Genomic DNA, 18,608 nt, shown 5'->3' with positions numbered 1-18,608 from the left:
AACCCCAAGTTATGGGCCACCTTACATAGCGGCTCTTGGTGCGCTTTGTGGTCTACTGGCAGAGGTCCTGGCACTGCTGTGCCTGCTACTGCTTATTCCAGGGATGACGAGGAAGTTAGCAGCTGCTCAGCTTCCTCTGGCTGGTCTCTCTGGTCCCCCTCCCCCCAGGGGAGGGGCTTCTGGCTCAAGATGGGGCCAGTGGCCTTGGGTTGGCACCAAGTACAGTGCCGGACTCTCCGGTCTTTCACTTGGTAAGGCTGCAGGTGGCTTGGACACCGTAGCTTCCCTTACGGAAAAGCGTCGGTGAGGGGATTGGGATCGCTGCACCGAGTAGCTGGCCCCGAAGGGGGCACCTTGTCGCTGGTGATTGGCCCTTCTGGACCCCTTGGGCCTGGGTCCTCGCAGCCCCCATTGTGGTTGCCAACCAATTTGTTGTTCCCTCCTATCTGGAGCCTGTTGTGGGTAGCTGTATTGGCACAAGTTGGCACCGGACTCCAGTGACGCCGTGCGTGAGGGCCATGGAGGTGCCGTCGATCTGTGCCAGCAGAAGGTTGATGATCGGCTTCTTGTTGATTGGGAGCGGGACCAGTACCGCTGCTCTCTGGACCGAGACTGGGACCAGTGCCTTCTGAGAGCCCTCGTAACTCCCAGTTCATCTCCTTCTGGTGCTGGTCTTGGTGGCGAACTGAGGAGCGCCATGTTTCTTGCACTAACCCCGTGCATTGACTTGCCTCCAGTACTGAGACTTCCCTCTGAGTCAAGGGTAACTGGGAGTCCAGACTCAGAGCTCAACCGGGACCAACACCGGGAGTGGTGCTGGGACGGTGTCCTCAAACAGCGCACCATTGCCGGCTTTCCCTTCAACGGCACCCTTGGTCTGGGTGCCAGAGACTTCTCCTTGGCTAGGAGGGGGCTTGTCACTGACAATCCGATGAGGTCTTTTGCAGCCTCAAAAGGTGTCAGGCATGGAGGGCTGATCTATTACGCCCTCAAGCCCTTCGTCCGCACTGAGTTCACTTATGGCTGGACTCGGTGGGACTTGTGGCACCGATGCCGAAGTCAGTGCAGTGTCCATCCCATTCTTCTCGACACTCGGGGCCTGATATGGCGCTGGTCTCCTTTGTGTGGAGAGTCCACGCCCCTCCTTTGGTTTTGCCTTGGGTTGCACCAGGGACGATGAGCGTTGCTGGAGCGTACTTTGGCATTCCGAGGCTGACGGCTTGTGGTGCTTGGCTGGTGCTGGGTCTCTTGAAGACTCTGGGGCGCTCTGCACTGAGGAGGTTGGGGCTGGCATCGGGTGTTCCGGGCCCGATGGCTGCAGCGCAGCCTCCACTAACAACTGCTTTAAGCGAAAGTCTCTTTCTTTGTTCTTGGCTTAAAGCCCTTGCAAATCTTACACTTCTCTGTTTGGTGAGCTTCCGCCAGGCAATGTAGACAGAAGTCGTGGGGGTCACTAACTGGCACAGGCTTGCAGCACATGGTGCAAGCCTTAAATCCTTGGGACTGTGGCATGCCCCGCAACCCGGGGTGGGTGCTAGGACCCTCCAAGCACCTAATCTATCAAGTGTCCAACAACAATGAAATGCTAACTGTTAGCAGCTATGCAACTCTAAGGCTAAGGGATTGCTTCTCTTATGAGAGCAAGAGGTTGTTCCAACGCCGCCACGGACAGTACGAAGCAACTGGAGGGGGTCGGGCCAGTGGAGGTATATATGCATGGCGCAGTGGTGCCACTCTGGTGGGGGCCCCGCCGGGAGTGGCTAAGGGAAAACGTTTCCGACACTCATGCACGCAATGCGTGCACACCTAATGTGGCATGGATGTGACCAAGAACTCAAAGAATTATTACTGATTATCCTCATTCCACCAAGTTTCTGTGATGCCTATTAGATCCTCATTTCATACGAGGCACTCTAGTTCACCTATCTCTTCTTTAGACTTCTAGCATTTATATATAAGCACTTAAAAACTTGCCACTTTTCAGCTGTCTGACATTACATGATGTAATTGAATGAGACTCTTTCATTTGACTGTTTATCAGATACTGCCTGTATTATCGTCTTCCATCCTCTCCTTCTTACTAGTACAAAGAATCTCCATTAATAGACCCTCCCCTAAGGGATGCCTCTGTCCAAACCATGCGCTCATCTGCACCTGTCAGCTTCCCCCCAGTCTTTAATTTAAAAACTTGGAACATTATGATTTTACAATGTTGCCACATGTATTTTTCCAGGATAATAAGAAGTGAATTATGAGTTTTCAAATGATACCTCAAAGCATATGCTGTACAAAATTTATCATAATCTTGTAAAAGGGGTGAACATATGGGTACAGCCTGTCTCAGAGGTTTCTTTAGAAAGTGATCCAACTAAACGGAGCTGGCTGAGACGAGGGAGAGAATGAAGTATCAAAGTTTGCAGGTCTCATTAACATCCCACTGCTTTTACGCGGGTGCTTCTGCGAGGGTGAGGAAGAGGGACCTAGCCCAAGTATCTGCTCAGCTGTTCCTGGCAGCCTTTCCGCAGGGTCCAAGCAAGTGGCTAGTTAAATGTGCACAGGAGTCCAGGCTAGGCAGTGGTGGCGGGGATTGGTAAGTATTTGAATGAGAAAAAGGAAGTTGTGGAAGCATGATCTACAATGGGAAATGCAAGCAGCAACGACTTTTCAGAAGTGGTAACCCAGGACTGGGATGGGAAGTGCAATAGGGCAGGAGCTCCCACATTCACTTCAAAAGCCATCACACATTCATTAAAATATTTTAAACCCTCCTTCTGCCACTTCCCATTCAGATGTAGCCCCTCTTTTCTATCCAACATATGGAAAGTACAAATGTGCTAACTGTATGAGATTATCAGTGGTAGAGCTGTTTATATATTAGAAGTGGGCAGTTTATGGATCAGGCTCAAATTGATTGTGAGGCCGGGGAGAGAAATCCAAAAGTGCATCTATAAAGGCAACTGGTGGGAGGCCTGAGCTCAGCACTAGAATCAGCCAATATGCAGGCACAAGTGCACTGGAACAGTATCACCAGAAGCCCAGAGATCACACAGTAAACATGGGCCAATGTGTCGCACTGAGTAGAGCTAGTAAGAGTTTTCCTGCCCCCATTACCAGTAGCACCAGGATACCCTGGATGGGATTTGAAGTGGAGCCCTAACATTTCATGCTGATGTTTTTGTTGCCATTATTTTGCAGTGCAGGCAGCAGGTTGTTTTAAAACATTTTGCTGACTCACAAAAATAACCCCACATCCTTGCACATAGCCCCAGCTCTTTTATACGCATTTTCCACAAACCTCGCAACACCTTCACCCCACCATCAGCCTCCAACACTAAGAAATAGCAGCAAAGTGTGTTGTGGACCTGACAGGAGATCCCACTCTACAGCAGGCCACGGGACTGCTGCTAATATTGCACCAATAATACCACCTCTTGTTGAGGGCTCAGCTTCTTTACTCTGCCCACCAGCAACGGGTAGTGATCCACTGGAGTCCTAGAAGCACACAGGGATATCCTGTGAGGCACTGCAGTGGGGTAGGAGAAATACTGTCTCCCCGCAGAGGGGAGACATCCCAAGACACCGTTACAAGAAGCAAAATAGAGACACTAGATCATTCCATCTCTATGGCCATTTTTCTTGGTACACAGAGCATCCAGTTGGTTTAGAATCTCATATAGAAGGTGAAATGCTCTAAACCACAGCTGTCTGGACTGAAGAGGGGTTTGGTCTGGCCTGCATGAAGTGTATCTTTCCTTGATATAGAAACACCTCTGTCATGGACAATTGCTGTACCAGTTATTTTCACTTCTGCAGAAGAACAGCTGCCAAAGTTTACACTACACAAAGAAGTCTTCTTGAGCCATTAACTCAATATGCTATAGTCGAAGAGATCACACGGCCTACAGCGAGGAAAGACTGGTTTTACTGATGTTTTTGTGTCTTTATGGTTTCTCAAACATCACCATATGCAAAGCTAGTCATTCTGGTGCAGTAGTTTCTGGACGTGGAGTCTAATTTGTGTATGTGAAGCCCATTATCTAATCAAAAAAACTTAAATTGAGCTGAATTGTCTTCTGGATTCACTCAACATGGCTTCTTTCACAACTATGAAGTATTTAGTACTACAGGAATGTTTCCACGCCTCCTTAACTTTGCTTCTGCAATACAGCTAATGGTAGATGAGATCCATTTGCCTAAGTATCTGAACAAGATTATTCAATTTAAGCCGCAGTCTCTGATATTAATTTGGGAACGGTGAATAGTCAACAATCAGAAAATCAATTTGGACTGCGTTTAAGTGTTTACATGTATAGTGCTTCTTACTAGAGGAATCTGTACTATTGTTCTGCTACAGTTTAAATATCCTGAGACCCATGAGAAACTTTTTTTTTTTTTTTAACTCTACTACTAAAATAAAGCCAGTAGGAAAGTTATCTATTGATTCTGCCATCAAACTGTCAACATCACACTTTATGGCACATTCAACTCACAGGAAAAAAAGTTTCAAACTGTGGAATTCTCAGAAATGCTAGAACAAGACACAAATTTTACAGAAGATACCTGAACCGATTAATGTAAAAAATGCTTTATGCAATACATTAAAATACGAGAAGATAGACCATGTGTATGCACTTTAATAAGGCTTCAACAGTTCAAATGACAATTTTAGTCCAATATGTTTGCAAATACAGACAAAACGGTTAATGTGCCTTTGAACACATCTTGTACCTGTTTCCCCTGCACAGCTGTAAGATACAGCAATACCAAGGCCATTAGGTACAGCTATACATTACCTCTGTAATTGTGTCTACTTATACATCATGGTTTACAGTTCTTCCCTGTGAAGTTTAAGAGACTTAGTTTTGGAACATTGTAATCTCAAGGAAGAGACTCTCGTAACAAAAAAACAAAAATAAAAAACAAAACCACCCCCCACCCTCCCAAAAAACCAGCAAATTGAAAAAAATATCAAACTTCCAGGGGCTATGTACATGAGTGAGTGCTTCAGTCTAAAAAGAATAAAATCTCTTTCAGGCAAACAAGCCTGTTTTCAAGGGAAGTACAGTTGCTTGATCAAGCACTAACAATAGCATATTGAACTTTTACTGAAGTCTTTACCTTGGGAAAGAATAAATTGCTCAGCTGCACTGTTTCATCTCTCTAAGATCCAGCCCTTTTATTGGATCCAAACCCTGTATCTTGAAGTACAAAATCAAGATACATTAGAAATAATCTCAGTTTTAAGTCCCCTTTTCTGAATCATTTCCAAGCCATTATTTATGGCCTTACAACTGCTCCAAATAGGATACTTTATATCAATTGTTTTGCCACTCTCACTGGTCCAGACCTGCTGCCTGAATTCCCTATCACCTTCCCTAAATGGTTTCGGAGGGAGGGAGGAAAAAGATGGATTAAAACTGTACAGAGAAAAAGAACAAAGGTTAATCATTGTCTGAAGGAGCACTATAACTAGTCTGATAGAAGGTAAATGTTAAAAAGAACACGATCAAGGTTACCAGGCCCATGTTTTTATATATCCTCCACTCTCCACGCCCGACCCCTTAAATCTGCCTGCAATGTTCATGGCATTGTTAAATACAGTAGTTTTGCTCTAAACAGCCAATTTAAAAACAATAATAAAACACTGCCAAATCCCAAACTCAGCAAGAGGCTATTTTGCTAAGGGAGCACAGTTGAGCATGAAACTACCAGGAAATGTTTAACTTTATTATTAAAGATACCTTGACAGCGTCCTTTTAAATATTTGAGTGGTAAGCTATTTCCAGCTAATATTTAATAGGGTCAGGAAGAGATCCTTTCTGGGAATTACAGATGGTAAAAAAAAAAAAAAAAGATTAGCACATTCCTGAAAGCAAAAGGAAAATCTCTTCACATGAAAAATGTGCCCCAAGTATGACACCTCACCCCCTTCAGTATCTCTGATTCTGATGTTCTAGTGAAGATTAATTCAACATTCCTGAATTCATCAGTAGAGCGGAAATGGATTTCTGGCTCTTGGCAGTAGCATACTGGAGAAGATGTTATCAAAAGTTGTTAAAATATCCAACATTTCTAAAAACACATTTCACAAAGAAAGACCATGTGATTATTAAAGTTAGGATCATGTTGAAAGTGAAACTGCAAAAGGATGGGTGTGTGATGGAGCCTCCAGAGACAGCAGAGAAGGCAGTTCCTTATCCCCCTTACCTCTGTGCTGAAGAGCCATTGATGGAAGGCTTTCACAGGCAAGCCACAGTTTACATTTTGGGGTACATATATGAAGTCTGAAAAGGCTAGTCATTCTTCACAATTAACAAATTATTTACTTCCATGCTGTACTGAAAGAGTAAGAGTGGATCAAAGACAGGATATCTGTAAGCAGGTTTATCTCTAAAGAGTTACTTTAGGACAGATCAAGATGTTTTTGATCTACTGTAATACTATTTCTTTACGACAGATGACTGTGGTATGAAATCAGAGCAAGGAAACAATAGAATGCCTCTCCCTTCCTCAGCTAGAAATTTGTCTGTAAACATGATATATTGTTACTGCTACTATACTTTTACTTCTGTTTTATTAAATATAAAATCTGAAACGTTCTCTTGAAGTCAGGATGTCTCTTCAGTGCAATCTGCTTTGACATAAGGCATTTGGGGCAGTCATTTCAGAATGGGTTTCTGCCTTCCGGAAGAGTCAAGCAACTGTTTAGTCCTATATCCACTTTTGCTTTAATGCCCTACCATGTCAAAATCCTCTTCGTTTCTCTGCTGCCAGAGGTTATAAAAAAACATTAGTGTCCAAGAAGACCAGTCCCTGTAAGAGAGAAAGCAAGAAAGAAGATTACACACATTCAAGATGAAATTAAGGTAGGTTCAAATAAATGGAGAAGAAATAAGTGTCTTACCTTTAAATCCTTCTTCTGGCATACAAACTGAAAAGGAAAGATACCACTTCAGAAACCTCTAATGACAACATGACTTCTAAAAGAAGAATCAGGTGTCTCAACTATAGCATATTGCAAGCTTCAACAACTTTCAGGGGCTGGCTCCAGGGAAAGAATACTTCTGGTTTTTGCTAATTTCTCCTACCTTTCTACACGGTGACTTCAACTCCACAAATAAGCCTCTCTTACGCTTAACATTTTCTATCCCAAATGCAGTACTACATGACCATAAATAATTTTTGTCGAAGCAACCAACCAGGGAAGAGTACAGTGCTTAATAATGTGTTTCACAAAGAAGAATGTTTCTAGAGTTACCTTGCATAACATCATCCATTGCTGCATAATCTGCAATTGGTTCATCAGCCTGTAAAACAAACCAAACACAAATACTAGAAGTTTACCAGTCCTATTAGCTAAACAAGAGATTCCGGCAGATGTGCATTTAAACAGACGAGAAGAAAATAAATATCTGCTGCCAAAGAAGTTTTTCCAGTGGGGTTGGGGGGACAATAAAAAGAGGACTGGTAGCACTTCTGAGGCTTTAGGATCCGCAGTTCAGTAATGTTGCTCTGTTTAGGAAGGGCTGTTTAAGCCTGTGCTTTAGTCCCACTGAAGTCAAGTAAGCATATCCCAACTGGGGCCATTGTATTTTGTTGTGCTGCATGCTTACGGAGGCATGTACGTGCACAGATATGGAAGCACTTACTGTCCTTTGCCCAACTGGCACCTGTTAAACTTACAAGTGCACAGGTTACTAGTGACACTAGTTAAGGCATTAGTTAGCCTTCATCATCAACAGCTCTTTATGGAATTTAAAATTTTTCTTCCCTCAAAAATGAGGACAGGAAATTAAGTATGAAGAACTATACTGGATTACACAGTTTAGTGCTCAAAAATCTAAGTGTGAAAGTTGAGTGCACAACTTGAATTCTGATGGCCTTGTGCTTATGCGCTACAGCACCTTTCACACTCATTACACACGTACACCTTCAGCTATAAAAACAATATTAACTTCTCAGATACCATATATCAGACAATTAAAGACAATGCCTGCATCCTACGAGGAGTGTTCAAATTGCAATATTTCCTGACTCAAATGCTTTACTGTGTAATCTCAATATTGTATTAGTGTAATTCTAAGTTGATATCATTTCTGTTGCCAGCCTATATTTCCTTTCAGCAGACCACCACAATTCTTGTTACCTTTAATAAAATGACCGACTCTGGAATGACTCCAAGGGCGCCAAGTGTTGCAGTGTCATCATTTAGTATCTTCCCATCGATCGACAAATTCTGGTCAAACGGAGCAACTGAAAATGCGTGCATGATCTGTGCCAACACAATAAAACACACTGATTGTGCAAAAGCAAAATATATAAGTCCTACACATACCAATAATACTGTCAAAAAATATGCGTCTTAGGACATCATACAAAACAGAGCCACTGATTAGTATCTCATTGTGGATGCCACTGCCCCACCCTTTCTACATCGTCACAGAGAACCAATGAGCAGTGCTTTGCAAGAGCCCCATTGCGCACTGCCGCCATCTGGTGCAGAAATGTGACAGTTCTACTGTATTTAGAGCCTTCTTCATCCATGAAGTGGGAAAAAAGATTTGGCTGAGAGTTACCATGACATGATCTTGGAGTATTTTTATACCTTCTTACACAGGAAAATCTAAAATAATGGCAACAGCTAGGAGTACAAGACATCTAGATTTACTTCCTCTTCACCAGTGTGCATGCACACACGACAGCAGAGGAGAACACTATTTTTAGGAACAAAGGCAGTTCCTCACCTGTATTTTCAGCTCTTTCAATGTCTGGTTGGCAGAAACAAGTAGTGCCTTTTCCCCTCTGACTTTTCTGTGTCGCGTGCTCCGTCTGATGCCTTGCTTTTGATAAACAATGTAGTTCTGGTGGGATATCTTCTGTCGTTTTGCACCACCATTAGTCTAGGAACAAGGGTCAGAAACAGAAAGTTTGCTTGCTGAATTTATGGATAATGCAAATTCTTCAATCTGCCTCTTGCCCAGGTAGCCTTGTAAATAAGCTATTTAAGCAAGAGACGCCACAAAACATTAAAGTACATCTGTGATAATCAACTGACGCACACAGGCATCAGAGAGGTTGCAAGTACTGAAGGACTTGCTCAAAGATATCCACATTTCCATTTTTAACTCGAGAACAGCATGGAGTACTGAACCACTTTTCAATGTGTGTTAAATATTTAATGTCGTAGTAAGCCACTTCTCTCCAAAAAGAGTACAGAAAGAAAGACTCTGCCAAAGTCAGGGGTAAGACAACAGGATGTGTTACCACCACTTGAAGGAAATACCTCAGTATTTCTATGAGTACCAGGAAAAGCATGCATCAGTGTTAGGACAGACATACTAGGACTAGGAAAGTTGAAGAATTCTAAGCCCAAATTTCTATAGGTTCCAAACCTATGAAAGTCCTCTAGGTTCTACATTTCTTTTCAGGAAGGTAAGTTAAGTGAAGTAATCTCTTTTATTGGATCAACTTCTGTTGGTTAAAGGTACAAACTTTCAAATTACACAGAATTCTTCTTCACTTACCTCGTGACTGATATACTGGGACCAACATGGCTACAATGCTTTTAAAAGAAGATGACTTAATATCCATCATTTTTGTGGGGATCACAAAAACTACATGTTCAGTAATTTAATAAAACCTTGAACTTGGAGAGCACCTTCTATCAGAGCTTTAAAATGTGCGTTACATTTAATACATTTTCACAATACCCTGTAAGATGTACTAACAAGGAAACTAATCAAAACAATATTAGCTCCACAACCATATCAGACACACAGGAGCAAAGAGCAATTGGTTTGTCAAATGGAACAAAAGGGTAAGGAAATTTTAATTTTAAGAAGGTATTACAACAATAAGCTTAAAATAAAGAAGCTGATATATTTCTGGTTTCAACTGCTAACAGTAAATGTAAGAAGATTCCTGTATTGTCAGAGCTGGACACTTTGCTAGAGGGAAACTCAAAATTGCAGCTTTTTAGATCTTTACCTGGTTAAAATCTGGATCCTGTTCCCCTTCTGGTTTAGCTTCCTCCCTTTCCTCTTCAGCTTCTGAACTGCTCACATTCAGTTCTGGAGCAGCTTCCTTCATTACCTGAAGTTACACAAATCACATACTGCGCAACTCTGTTCCAACAGCACAAACTCAGGTTATCCGAGGCCTTTTAGCAAGTTGCTTTCAGAGCACTTTAAAGGGTGCTACCTTAATAAAATGAGCTTACATAGGGCACAAGGTCAAGTGACCAAAGGGGATAAAACACCAACGGCGCTGTCAAGCCCTAATCCAGGCAGATATTTGGAATGCATCAACCTAGGACATAAACTAGGAATTTGTCTCTTACAGCTTGGTAACACACATATAGCTTGTAAATGATCTTTCATGGATTCTGGCTAAATGGGAGAAACTATCTGCTGCTTTCTGTAGCTTAGGAACTGCTTCCTCTTCAGCCAGCTCTTTCTCTGACATGACCTCAGTGTGTTGAGAGAGCTGTAACAAAGAGAAACTAATATTCTCCATAAATGACACATACACGACTGATGTGTGGTTGCATTTAGCTGACTGACAGAAACACGCATTAGTTATTTATTGGTCTGTCTGCAGTTAATTTGTAAGTAAGCTACAGATAAATAATTTATACATATCTATCCCTACGTTACTTCATGATAAATGTACCTATCTTACACTAATGTACATTGTGCTAGGCTCCTCAAATAGCGTTGGAGGCTGGAATTTTCAAGGGACCTTATGGAAGTTACGCATACTCCCAACTGAATGCCTCAGAGAGCATGTTAACCCATCTAGGTGTATGCTTCTCCATACATTATTTTGCAATTAAAGAAACCAGCACATCATCTAAACCAGGGGTCGGCAACCTTTCAGAAGTGGTGTGCCAAGTCTTCATTTATTCACTCTAATTTAAGGTTTTGCATGTCAGTAATACATTTTAACGTTTTTAGGTCTCTTTCTATAAGTCTAAAATATATAACTAAACTATTGTTGTATGTAAAATAAATAAGATTTTTTAATTGTTTAAGAAGCTTCATTTAAAATTAAATTAAAATGCAGAGCCCCCCGGACCGGTGGCCAGGACCTGGGCAGTGTGAGTGCCACTGAAAATCAGCTTGCCTTCAGCACGCATGCCATAGGTTGCCAACACCCGTTCTAAACATTGAACATGAACTGCAGCATTCTCAAAGTTATTAGCAGTTTATCAAAGTTCTCACGTTTACAGAACATACAACTGTGGCTGCAAGGTGAAGAGACAAACTGCCCATCTTCCCCCCTAAATTTACATATATATCTTAATATACATCTTTAACTAGATTTATACTAGTTACTGCTAAGTACCTATATCTGCCGTGAACTGAAGGCGAGTGTAGTGACAAACAAAGCTTAATTGATTTATGAAGCCAAATAAATCTATGTTGCAGAAAGTTATTAGTTAAAATACCCACTGTTTAGTGAGCAGTCACTCCCAGGAACACCATAAACCTTGGTGCGATGACACCAGATGTTAATGGGCAGTAACATTTTGGTACTAATGATTTTTCTCATCAATTTAAGGCTTTTGTATATGTGAACATGTACAAGAGCATTTAAAAAAACTTTCGTAAGTAGAGATCCAGCTGATTAAAAATCTCTTCTAGAAATAATCTGCAAGGTCCCACCAGTTCTACCTCCATGCAGATTCTACTCTAGTACTCAAAATCCACTCACCTCTGCAGAGAGGGAGCAAATTTCTGTGCCTGAGAATATGACTTTCATCAACTCAAAGGCCATCAGAGCCCTAGCTGCTTCTGTTAACTCATACTCATTATTTAAACCTAGATTTAAATGTGCAAGGAACTGAGCCACTCAACTATTATTGACTTCACTGGGCCCTGAGGGTGCTCAGCACCCTTCAGAAGGCAGAGCCTCTCCCAGGATCTGGCCCTGACCCAAAAAGAAAACAATTCTTACTGTTCCATTTATTTTCCTCTGAAACTGATAGCAGATGAGATAAAATGAACAACAGCTATTTCACCTTCTTCACCCACACGGGCTAGCTTGTACACTTACAGCTACATGTGTAACCCCCACACGGCCAGTGGAATAGTGGACTAAGCCTCTCAGTGCTTCTCAATGACCGGTTCGTGGACTGACGCCAGTCCCTGTGATCTCCCTGACACAGTTTAGGAAGACAGCAAGCCAGTGCCTGGTATCAAAAAGGTTGAGACGCTGCTTTAGAGGGTCCTATCCTACGGACTACATACAACAATAAATGGCCACCAGAGCCCTATGACACCATTTCCAGCATGCCCGCAGTCAGGCATGGAGACAGAATGCACTAGAAACGCCTACTGAGGCCAAAAGGGAGGCTTCCACATGGGGTGATCTTTGGCAATTTACTGGGGCTGCTCAGGGAGTCTCTGATTAACACCCGCTCCCCAAAGGGAGCCTTTGATCTGCTGTGGGATTCAGTGCATAGGTCAGGCAATTCCAGCCCTACAGAGACCAGTGTCCAAAGTGGAAGAAATATGACCTGATACCACTAACTGAGCCAACTCCACAGGACTCCAGATCAGGGAGCCAGCAGAGGACCCTGCCCACAATAAGCCGATACAATAAAAGGGCACACTCTTACGCTGGCCAAAGCTCACAGCACTTATCTCTGGACTCATTCCCAGCATACATTTTACCTAGGCAGGTGCCACGGAAGGAGCTGGAGGTTAGGAAAAGTCAAGAGGGTTGGGGGTGGGAAGTGGTTGGTTCTGGTCAGTAATTTTTAATTAACCCATCCCCTTCCCCAGATCCAATTTTCCTATTCTCAGCGAAGTCCTCTTTGTTATACTGTTATTTTGGGGTTTGTCATTCCTTTGCCAGGGTTTTGTTTATATATTTTATTGTATCTTGTGTACTGGGTTTTATACTCCTTGCAAGCAGAGGTAGAATTATTCATTTTCCCAAGGGACAGCACCTCGAGTCTCATGCACAGTGAGGAGTCACAAGGCATCACAAAGCAGAGGGGAGATGCCTCTCCACGCTGCTAGCACCAGAGAAGACACTCGAGCCCCATATTGAGAGAAAGGTTACCCTACGTACGCCTAACACGTTTAGTAGAGACAAACTAGCTAGTAACTCTTATAAAATAGAATAAAATGTCATAAACTGAACATAATGCACTGTGCAGCCACTTCACAAGAGCCTGAGTTCACAAATCTCCTGACAGCTGAAAAGTTAAACATGTTTCAGGGAGCTGTCGGTAGCCAGTAAAATCAGTAAAATCTGTCCCTCCTATCCACTATGCCCTCTGAAAAACTCCTAGTACAATAAAATCCTGTGACTGTCTCGCACTAAAGTGCCTCTATTGTGCTACCATCAGCTGGTTCTTGCCAGCTTATCTGAAGAGTTTTCCTATAATGAGCCTTGGTTTCTCACCCAGAACTACAGAGCATTAAAACACACCTAAAAGACGACTGGAGGATTACTGTAAGAACCTTCAGATATTTGTAAAGCAAGTTCTAGAACCATAAGTTACCAAAAACCTAAACAGCATTTTACAGGGTATAGTAAATTTACAACCTAAACTTGTGTTTGATTTTTAAAAAGCATCTTGTCTCACCAGTAGTGAGCACTGGGGGTGGGGTGGAGGGGGGACAACAAACCCCCTCCCCAAACATCCAAATCTACTATAATGAAAGTTTAATATTAATGAGGGCATTTTGGTTTGGTTTAAACCAGTAGTTTGAAGAGTAACAACAGCACTGGTGCTTTTCCCAAGAGTTTCTAATAAGAGAGTAAGCGGATTGCTTCAAACCGTCTCTAGAATCATCAAAAGTCACCTGTGCTGAAGAGGAATCCTCAACACAGCAGCACCCACTGAGAGCCCATTTGCAGAATGGAGGCACAGAAACAGCGCTGAGTAATTTCTCACGCAGCACAGGGATTCTCTTTTCCAATATATATTATTTGATAACTGTTTTTATATATATCTTGGCTACTACTCAGTACAGTTTACCTTTAACAAAATTCAGTGAAGATTAGCAGTGAGGGATCCATACCTTTTTATTATCCACCACTTTATGTACATAGATGGTGGCCTGGGTGTACTCACGCAGGTCCCTCTGCTGCTGGCATAACAATCCTTCTCTGCATTCTGGACACAGCTCTAGAAGGATAAACAAGGAAAGCATGGTTAAAATGTCAACAGATATTTTGGTGACACTGACATTACATACGGTGCCACTACAAATAGTCACCACCTTCATGATTAAACTGAGACTAGCTTCCACAATGGGGGTATATTTTCCAAACTCTGTATCTTTTCCACTCCTCCCTTAAACTCTGACCCTGTATGCTAAAATGGCAACTCCCTCTCCAAACACCACAAGGGAGCCAGTACCAGCTGGAAAAGCTATTCTACAGACACTGGTGAAGATAAGACTCACTTACTGGGCTCAGAATCGAAAAGCGTGTTCTCAGGGCTCGTCTCAGCAGTTTGCATTCTGATGATTTTGATAACGTGATCCACAACAAATAGTTTTTGTATTGCCTCCCACTCACTGGGCCATATTAGAGCTATACTGTGCAAAGAAACACAACATGCTTCATGACATAGAAAAACCAAACCACAAGTTTTCAATTACAGCTGTGTAGCTTAGTTGTCAATAAAAGAAACTCTGTGCACAAGTCTTACAAGTGCACTGGGCTTTAGGTTTCAGAACCTTTTAAATGTTAACAAGAACAGTCTCTCTACCACCTAAAGCAAAACTATGCAGGGAGGAAGGACTGAGATGGAAGAAAAAGTATTAAAGTGGAAGATGTGTTACATTTAGCTCTGTGCCCCTGAAGAAGCAATCCCACAAAGCATGAAATCCATTGATGGTATCTGATACTTTGAAGGGAAGTCTTGTGGAAATCAGCTTTGAGAAGATGTGTGTCCATTCTGATGGTAAGGGTAAGGAAGTGAGTTTCCAGTGTCAAATAATAGTCTCACTTGAGCTCACTCAATTCCTAATAATAAATTTTACTTTACTGATCATATTTCTTTCTCCAATGCTAGCCTTGCTTCTGCAGAGCACATCACTGAACATGTAAGGTAATTTCTGTGTGAAGATTTATCTAAAGGTGTAAAGGGGTTTTCACATCAAGGTAATTCAAACAACAGATATCTCAGAGGCAAATGTTACAATTACAGAGATCAACAGTCCTGTCCTCATGAGTCATTTGGTTCACAGATTCCTGGAGGCCGAGAGAGAAATACCTGACAAAGGAAGACAAGTGAACAGAAGAAACTCACAGTTTAGAGTCTTCTCTGGTCATGGAAGCAAACGTGAACATGAGGCCCCCATGTGGGCAGAGAAGAGCACTGTTTCCTACTGATGATACAGGACTGCATCTTGTAGGCCTCCTGCTCAAACAGGAGAAGGGAAAACAAATGTGTACTTAGCATGGTTAGACAGAGCTAAGTGGATTTTTTTGGCAGCTAAGTAAATTTACCAAAAAATACACATATGGGCATGGAAACTACTCATGAATGTGGGTCAAATATGGCGAATTATTTCAGCTGAAAACAACCCGTGTTTTTTTGTAAACAGCTAAATGTTTTGAATGGACATTGTTTTGAAAAGGCTAATTTGTAACAACATTCAATATGTTTTTGTTTGACCCAAACAATTTTAATTTTGGTTTTTCATTTTGGTGAGAAAAATTGATTCAAAACTAGCATGATTTGGGGGATTTTTCACTGAGCTCTAGTTAGACATCACACAGTTATGCTATCTCCTTAACAAGAAATCATAAATCAGCAAATAGTGCTGTGAAGAGAGATAAGCAGAGTATTTAAATTTGTGATTTTGTAGAAAAGTAGCCAAAATTCAGTAGTAGTAGACTGTTAGGCTCAGGGAATCATATATATATATATATTTTATTCTGGGATGCTATTCTTGTATCTAGCACTGAAGGGAGATTATCTCCTATTAATGACAGACTACAGAAGCAGGACTGAGTTATGTCCTGTGACCAGGATATCGCTTTAGTCATGAGAACAAACTAATTTGGTATCTAACTTGACCTTCTCCTTCAGACAGAGTAAACATGAACATTCGCTGTTTCTCAGAACCTATAACAACCAATACCAGCTTAAAAATCCCAGTGCTTCCTTATTTCCACAAGGTCAGTCATTACACAGCAAGATATGTTAATTTTAGCACAATTCTACACTGCATCATACAAACATCATCCAAAAGTCAAATTACTACATATAAACCTAAAAGGAATAAAAGGAGTTCAGTGAAGATTTAAAATATGAACCAATTTACCTTACAAATTTCCTCCATTCTTCAACAAAAAACTGTGATACAATGTAGAGCTCATCTGTCTCCTGGAAAAACAGACTTCATTTAAATTAACCTAACAATGGAGATAGAAAAAACCTAAGTTTTCACTGTCTTTGTTACACCTGCTCCTTTTCAAGATCCTAACATTCTTTACAATAACTCCATTCAAGTATGACTTCTGAAAGCCAACTACAATAATTTAAGATCAAGTTCCAAGAACATAGCGCACAGCGAACCCGTGTTACTGCTTATATTAGAAAGTTAATTCACTTTTGTACCCAATTATCTTCAATCCATTGTATAAATTATTTCTACTGAACTCCAGCAAGCCTTATGGCATACACAGCCTGTGATTAACCAGCAGAGCATATTATACTAACTGTAGCAGGGGTCGACAACCTTTCAGAAGTGGTGTGCCGAATCTTCATTTATTCACTCTAATTTAAGGTTTTGAGGGCCGTAATACATTTTAATGTTTTTTAGAAGGTTTCTCTCTATAAATCTATACATTATATAACTAAACTCTTGTTGTATTGTAAAATAAACAAGGTTTTCAAAACGTTTAAGAAGTTTCATTTAAACTTAAATTAAAATGTTGATCTTACGCCACCAGCCTGCTCAGCCCGCTGCTGATTTGGGGTTCTGTACAACGAGGTTGGCAGCGGGCTGTGCTGGGCCGGCGGCCGGGACTCCAGACCAGCAGTGGAGTGAGCCGCTCAGCCCACTGCGGCTCAGGGGTTCCATCCTCCGGCCCCTGCCAGCTGGGATCCCGGCTGCCAGACCCGCTCAGCCCGCTGCTGGTCTGGGGTCCCGGACCTGCCCACATACAGTGGGTACCTACCTTCTCCCTGGTTCTGGCCCATTCTCCTCCTTTCTCTGCACTGAGCTGATGGTGGGCGTGCACTGAGCACAGGGCTGGGGGAGAAAGGTCTGGCCAGGAGTTAGAATGAGAGAGGGAGCTGAGGGTTGGGGCAGGCAGGAGGTTTGAGTGTGAAGCACTTACCTGGGCAGCTCCCATTTGGTGCAAGGGGTGCAGGTGGGAATGTGGATAGTGGGGAGGAGCTCCCGTTTGGTGCTCAGGGTGGGGGTGGGTATATGGGAGGGTGCAAGAGTCAGGATGTGGGGGGTGCATGGGGTGTGGGGAGCTGGGTATATGGGAGGGTGCAAGAGTCAGGGCAGAGAGCTGGGGGATGTTACAGGCTGCAGGTGTTGGGGGCGGTGCCAGTGTCAGGACTGGGGTTGTGGGGGGGGGGTAAAGGAGTCCAGCAGAGGGCTGGGTGCGCATGAAGGGGGTACAGGGCTCAGGGCACGGGCCGGGGGGTTACGTGGGGCTGCGGGGCTCAGGGCAGAGGGCTGTGTGTGTGTGTGGGGGGGGGGGGGTCAGGTCAGGGAGCTGGAGGGTATATGCCCCATTCCACCCCCCTCCTTCCCCAAGGCCCTGCGCCTGCTTCTTCGCTGACTCTGCTCCTTCCCGATCCCCTCCCTCACAAGGGCCATCAGCTGATCGGCCAGGCAGGGAGGGGAAGAGGCTGGGGGGCCAGCAGGACCAAGCTTCTGCCCCTTGCCCCCGCATGGGGGGAGTGGAAGCAGAGAAAAGCGAGCAAGATTTTTAATGGCACGCTCCTGCCTGCCGGCACTACAGCAGGCAGCAGCACGCCATTAAAAATTGGCTCGTGTGCTGTCTTTGGCACACATGCCATAGACTGCCGACCCCTGAACTACAGAGTTGCAGACTGCTGCTTCGATGGGCAGATCTCTTTGCACACAAAAGGGGCTACTGGCATTCTTCCATTCCCTACCCCCAAGTTCCCTGTGTGTCAGCCTCCCATCCCATTATTTCAGAGATTCCCTATAACCCCCGCCCCAACACATATGCCAGGAGCATTGTCCCCCTTATTTCTCCCCTCTGCCCATACCAGGATCCCCCCGTTCTCTCTGCCCCATGCCACTGTGTATCCCCCATACCATTATCCTTCATTTTCTCCTTCGGGGCTGTATGTCCCCTCATGCCAGAGCCCCCTATTCTCCCTCCATCCTAGGGGCTCTCTGTGCATCCTTATTTCCTCCACCATTCTTAAGTCGTTCAGGGCATCAACATGTTGAACTCTACTGGGGGGAGGGGCAGAGGTGGGATGGGGATGGAGTTATGCAGCAATGTTGTAATGTCAGCCAGGAACTGGTTCTTTGATCTACAGAAAATTACAGAGATGACTGAACTTGCTGGATGTGCTAATCAGAAGCTGGGGCTGTCACCCCCTCATTTCCCCTTTCTGGTTTTCACTAAAATCAACA

General features: G+C 43.2%; 1 protein-coding gene across 4 annotated transcripts in view; it reads right to left on the bottom strand.

Moving 5' to 3' along the window:
* Window positions 1-4,616: 4,616 nt before the first annotated feature.
* Window positions 4,617-18,608, bottom strand: part of USP48 (ubiquitin specific peptidase 48) — a 55,439-nt gene continuing 41,447 nt past the window's right edge. For all 4 annotated transcript variants that reach the window (XM_050931169.1, XM_050931170.1, XM_050931171.1 and 1 more), the window contains 10 exons: window positions 16,299-16,360; window positions 15,278-15,388; window positions 14,431-14,561; window positions 14,040-14,146; window positions 9,988-10,092; window positions 8,745-8,900; window positions 8,147-8,272; window positions 7,259-7,307; window positions 6,905-6,931; window positions 4,617-6,813 (listed from right to left, as the gene is read on the bottom strand). In XM_050931169.1, coding sequence (XP_050787126.1) covers window positions 6,791-6,813; window positions 6,905-6,931; window positions 7,259-7,307; window positions 8,147-8,272; window positions 8,745-8,900; window positions 9,988-10,092; window positions 14,040-14,146; window positions 14,431-14,561; window positions 15,278-15,388; window positions 16,299-16,360 — 897 coding nt within the window. In that variant the 3' untranslated portion in view covers window positions 4,617-6,790. The remainder of the gene's footprint in view (window positions 6,814-6,904; window positions 6,932-7,258; window positions 7,308-8,146; window positions 8,273-8,744; window positions 8,901-9,987; window positions 10,093-14,039; window positions 14,147-14,430; window positions 14,562-15,277; window positions 15,389-16,298; window positions 16,361-18,608) is intronic.

The sequence above is a fragment of the Gopherus flavomarginatus genome, chromosome 21 (assembly GCF_025201925.1).
Source record: "Gopherus flavomarginatus isolate rGopFla2 chromosome 21, rGopFla2.mat.asm, whole genome shotgun sequence".
In the NCBI taxonomy this organism is placed as follows: Eukaryota; Metazoa; Chordata; order Testudines; family Testudinidae; genus Gopherus; species Gopherus flavomarginatus.
This window is presented reverse-complemented; position numbering and strand designations above follow the sequence as displayed.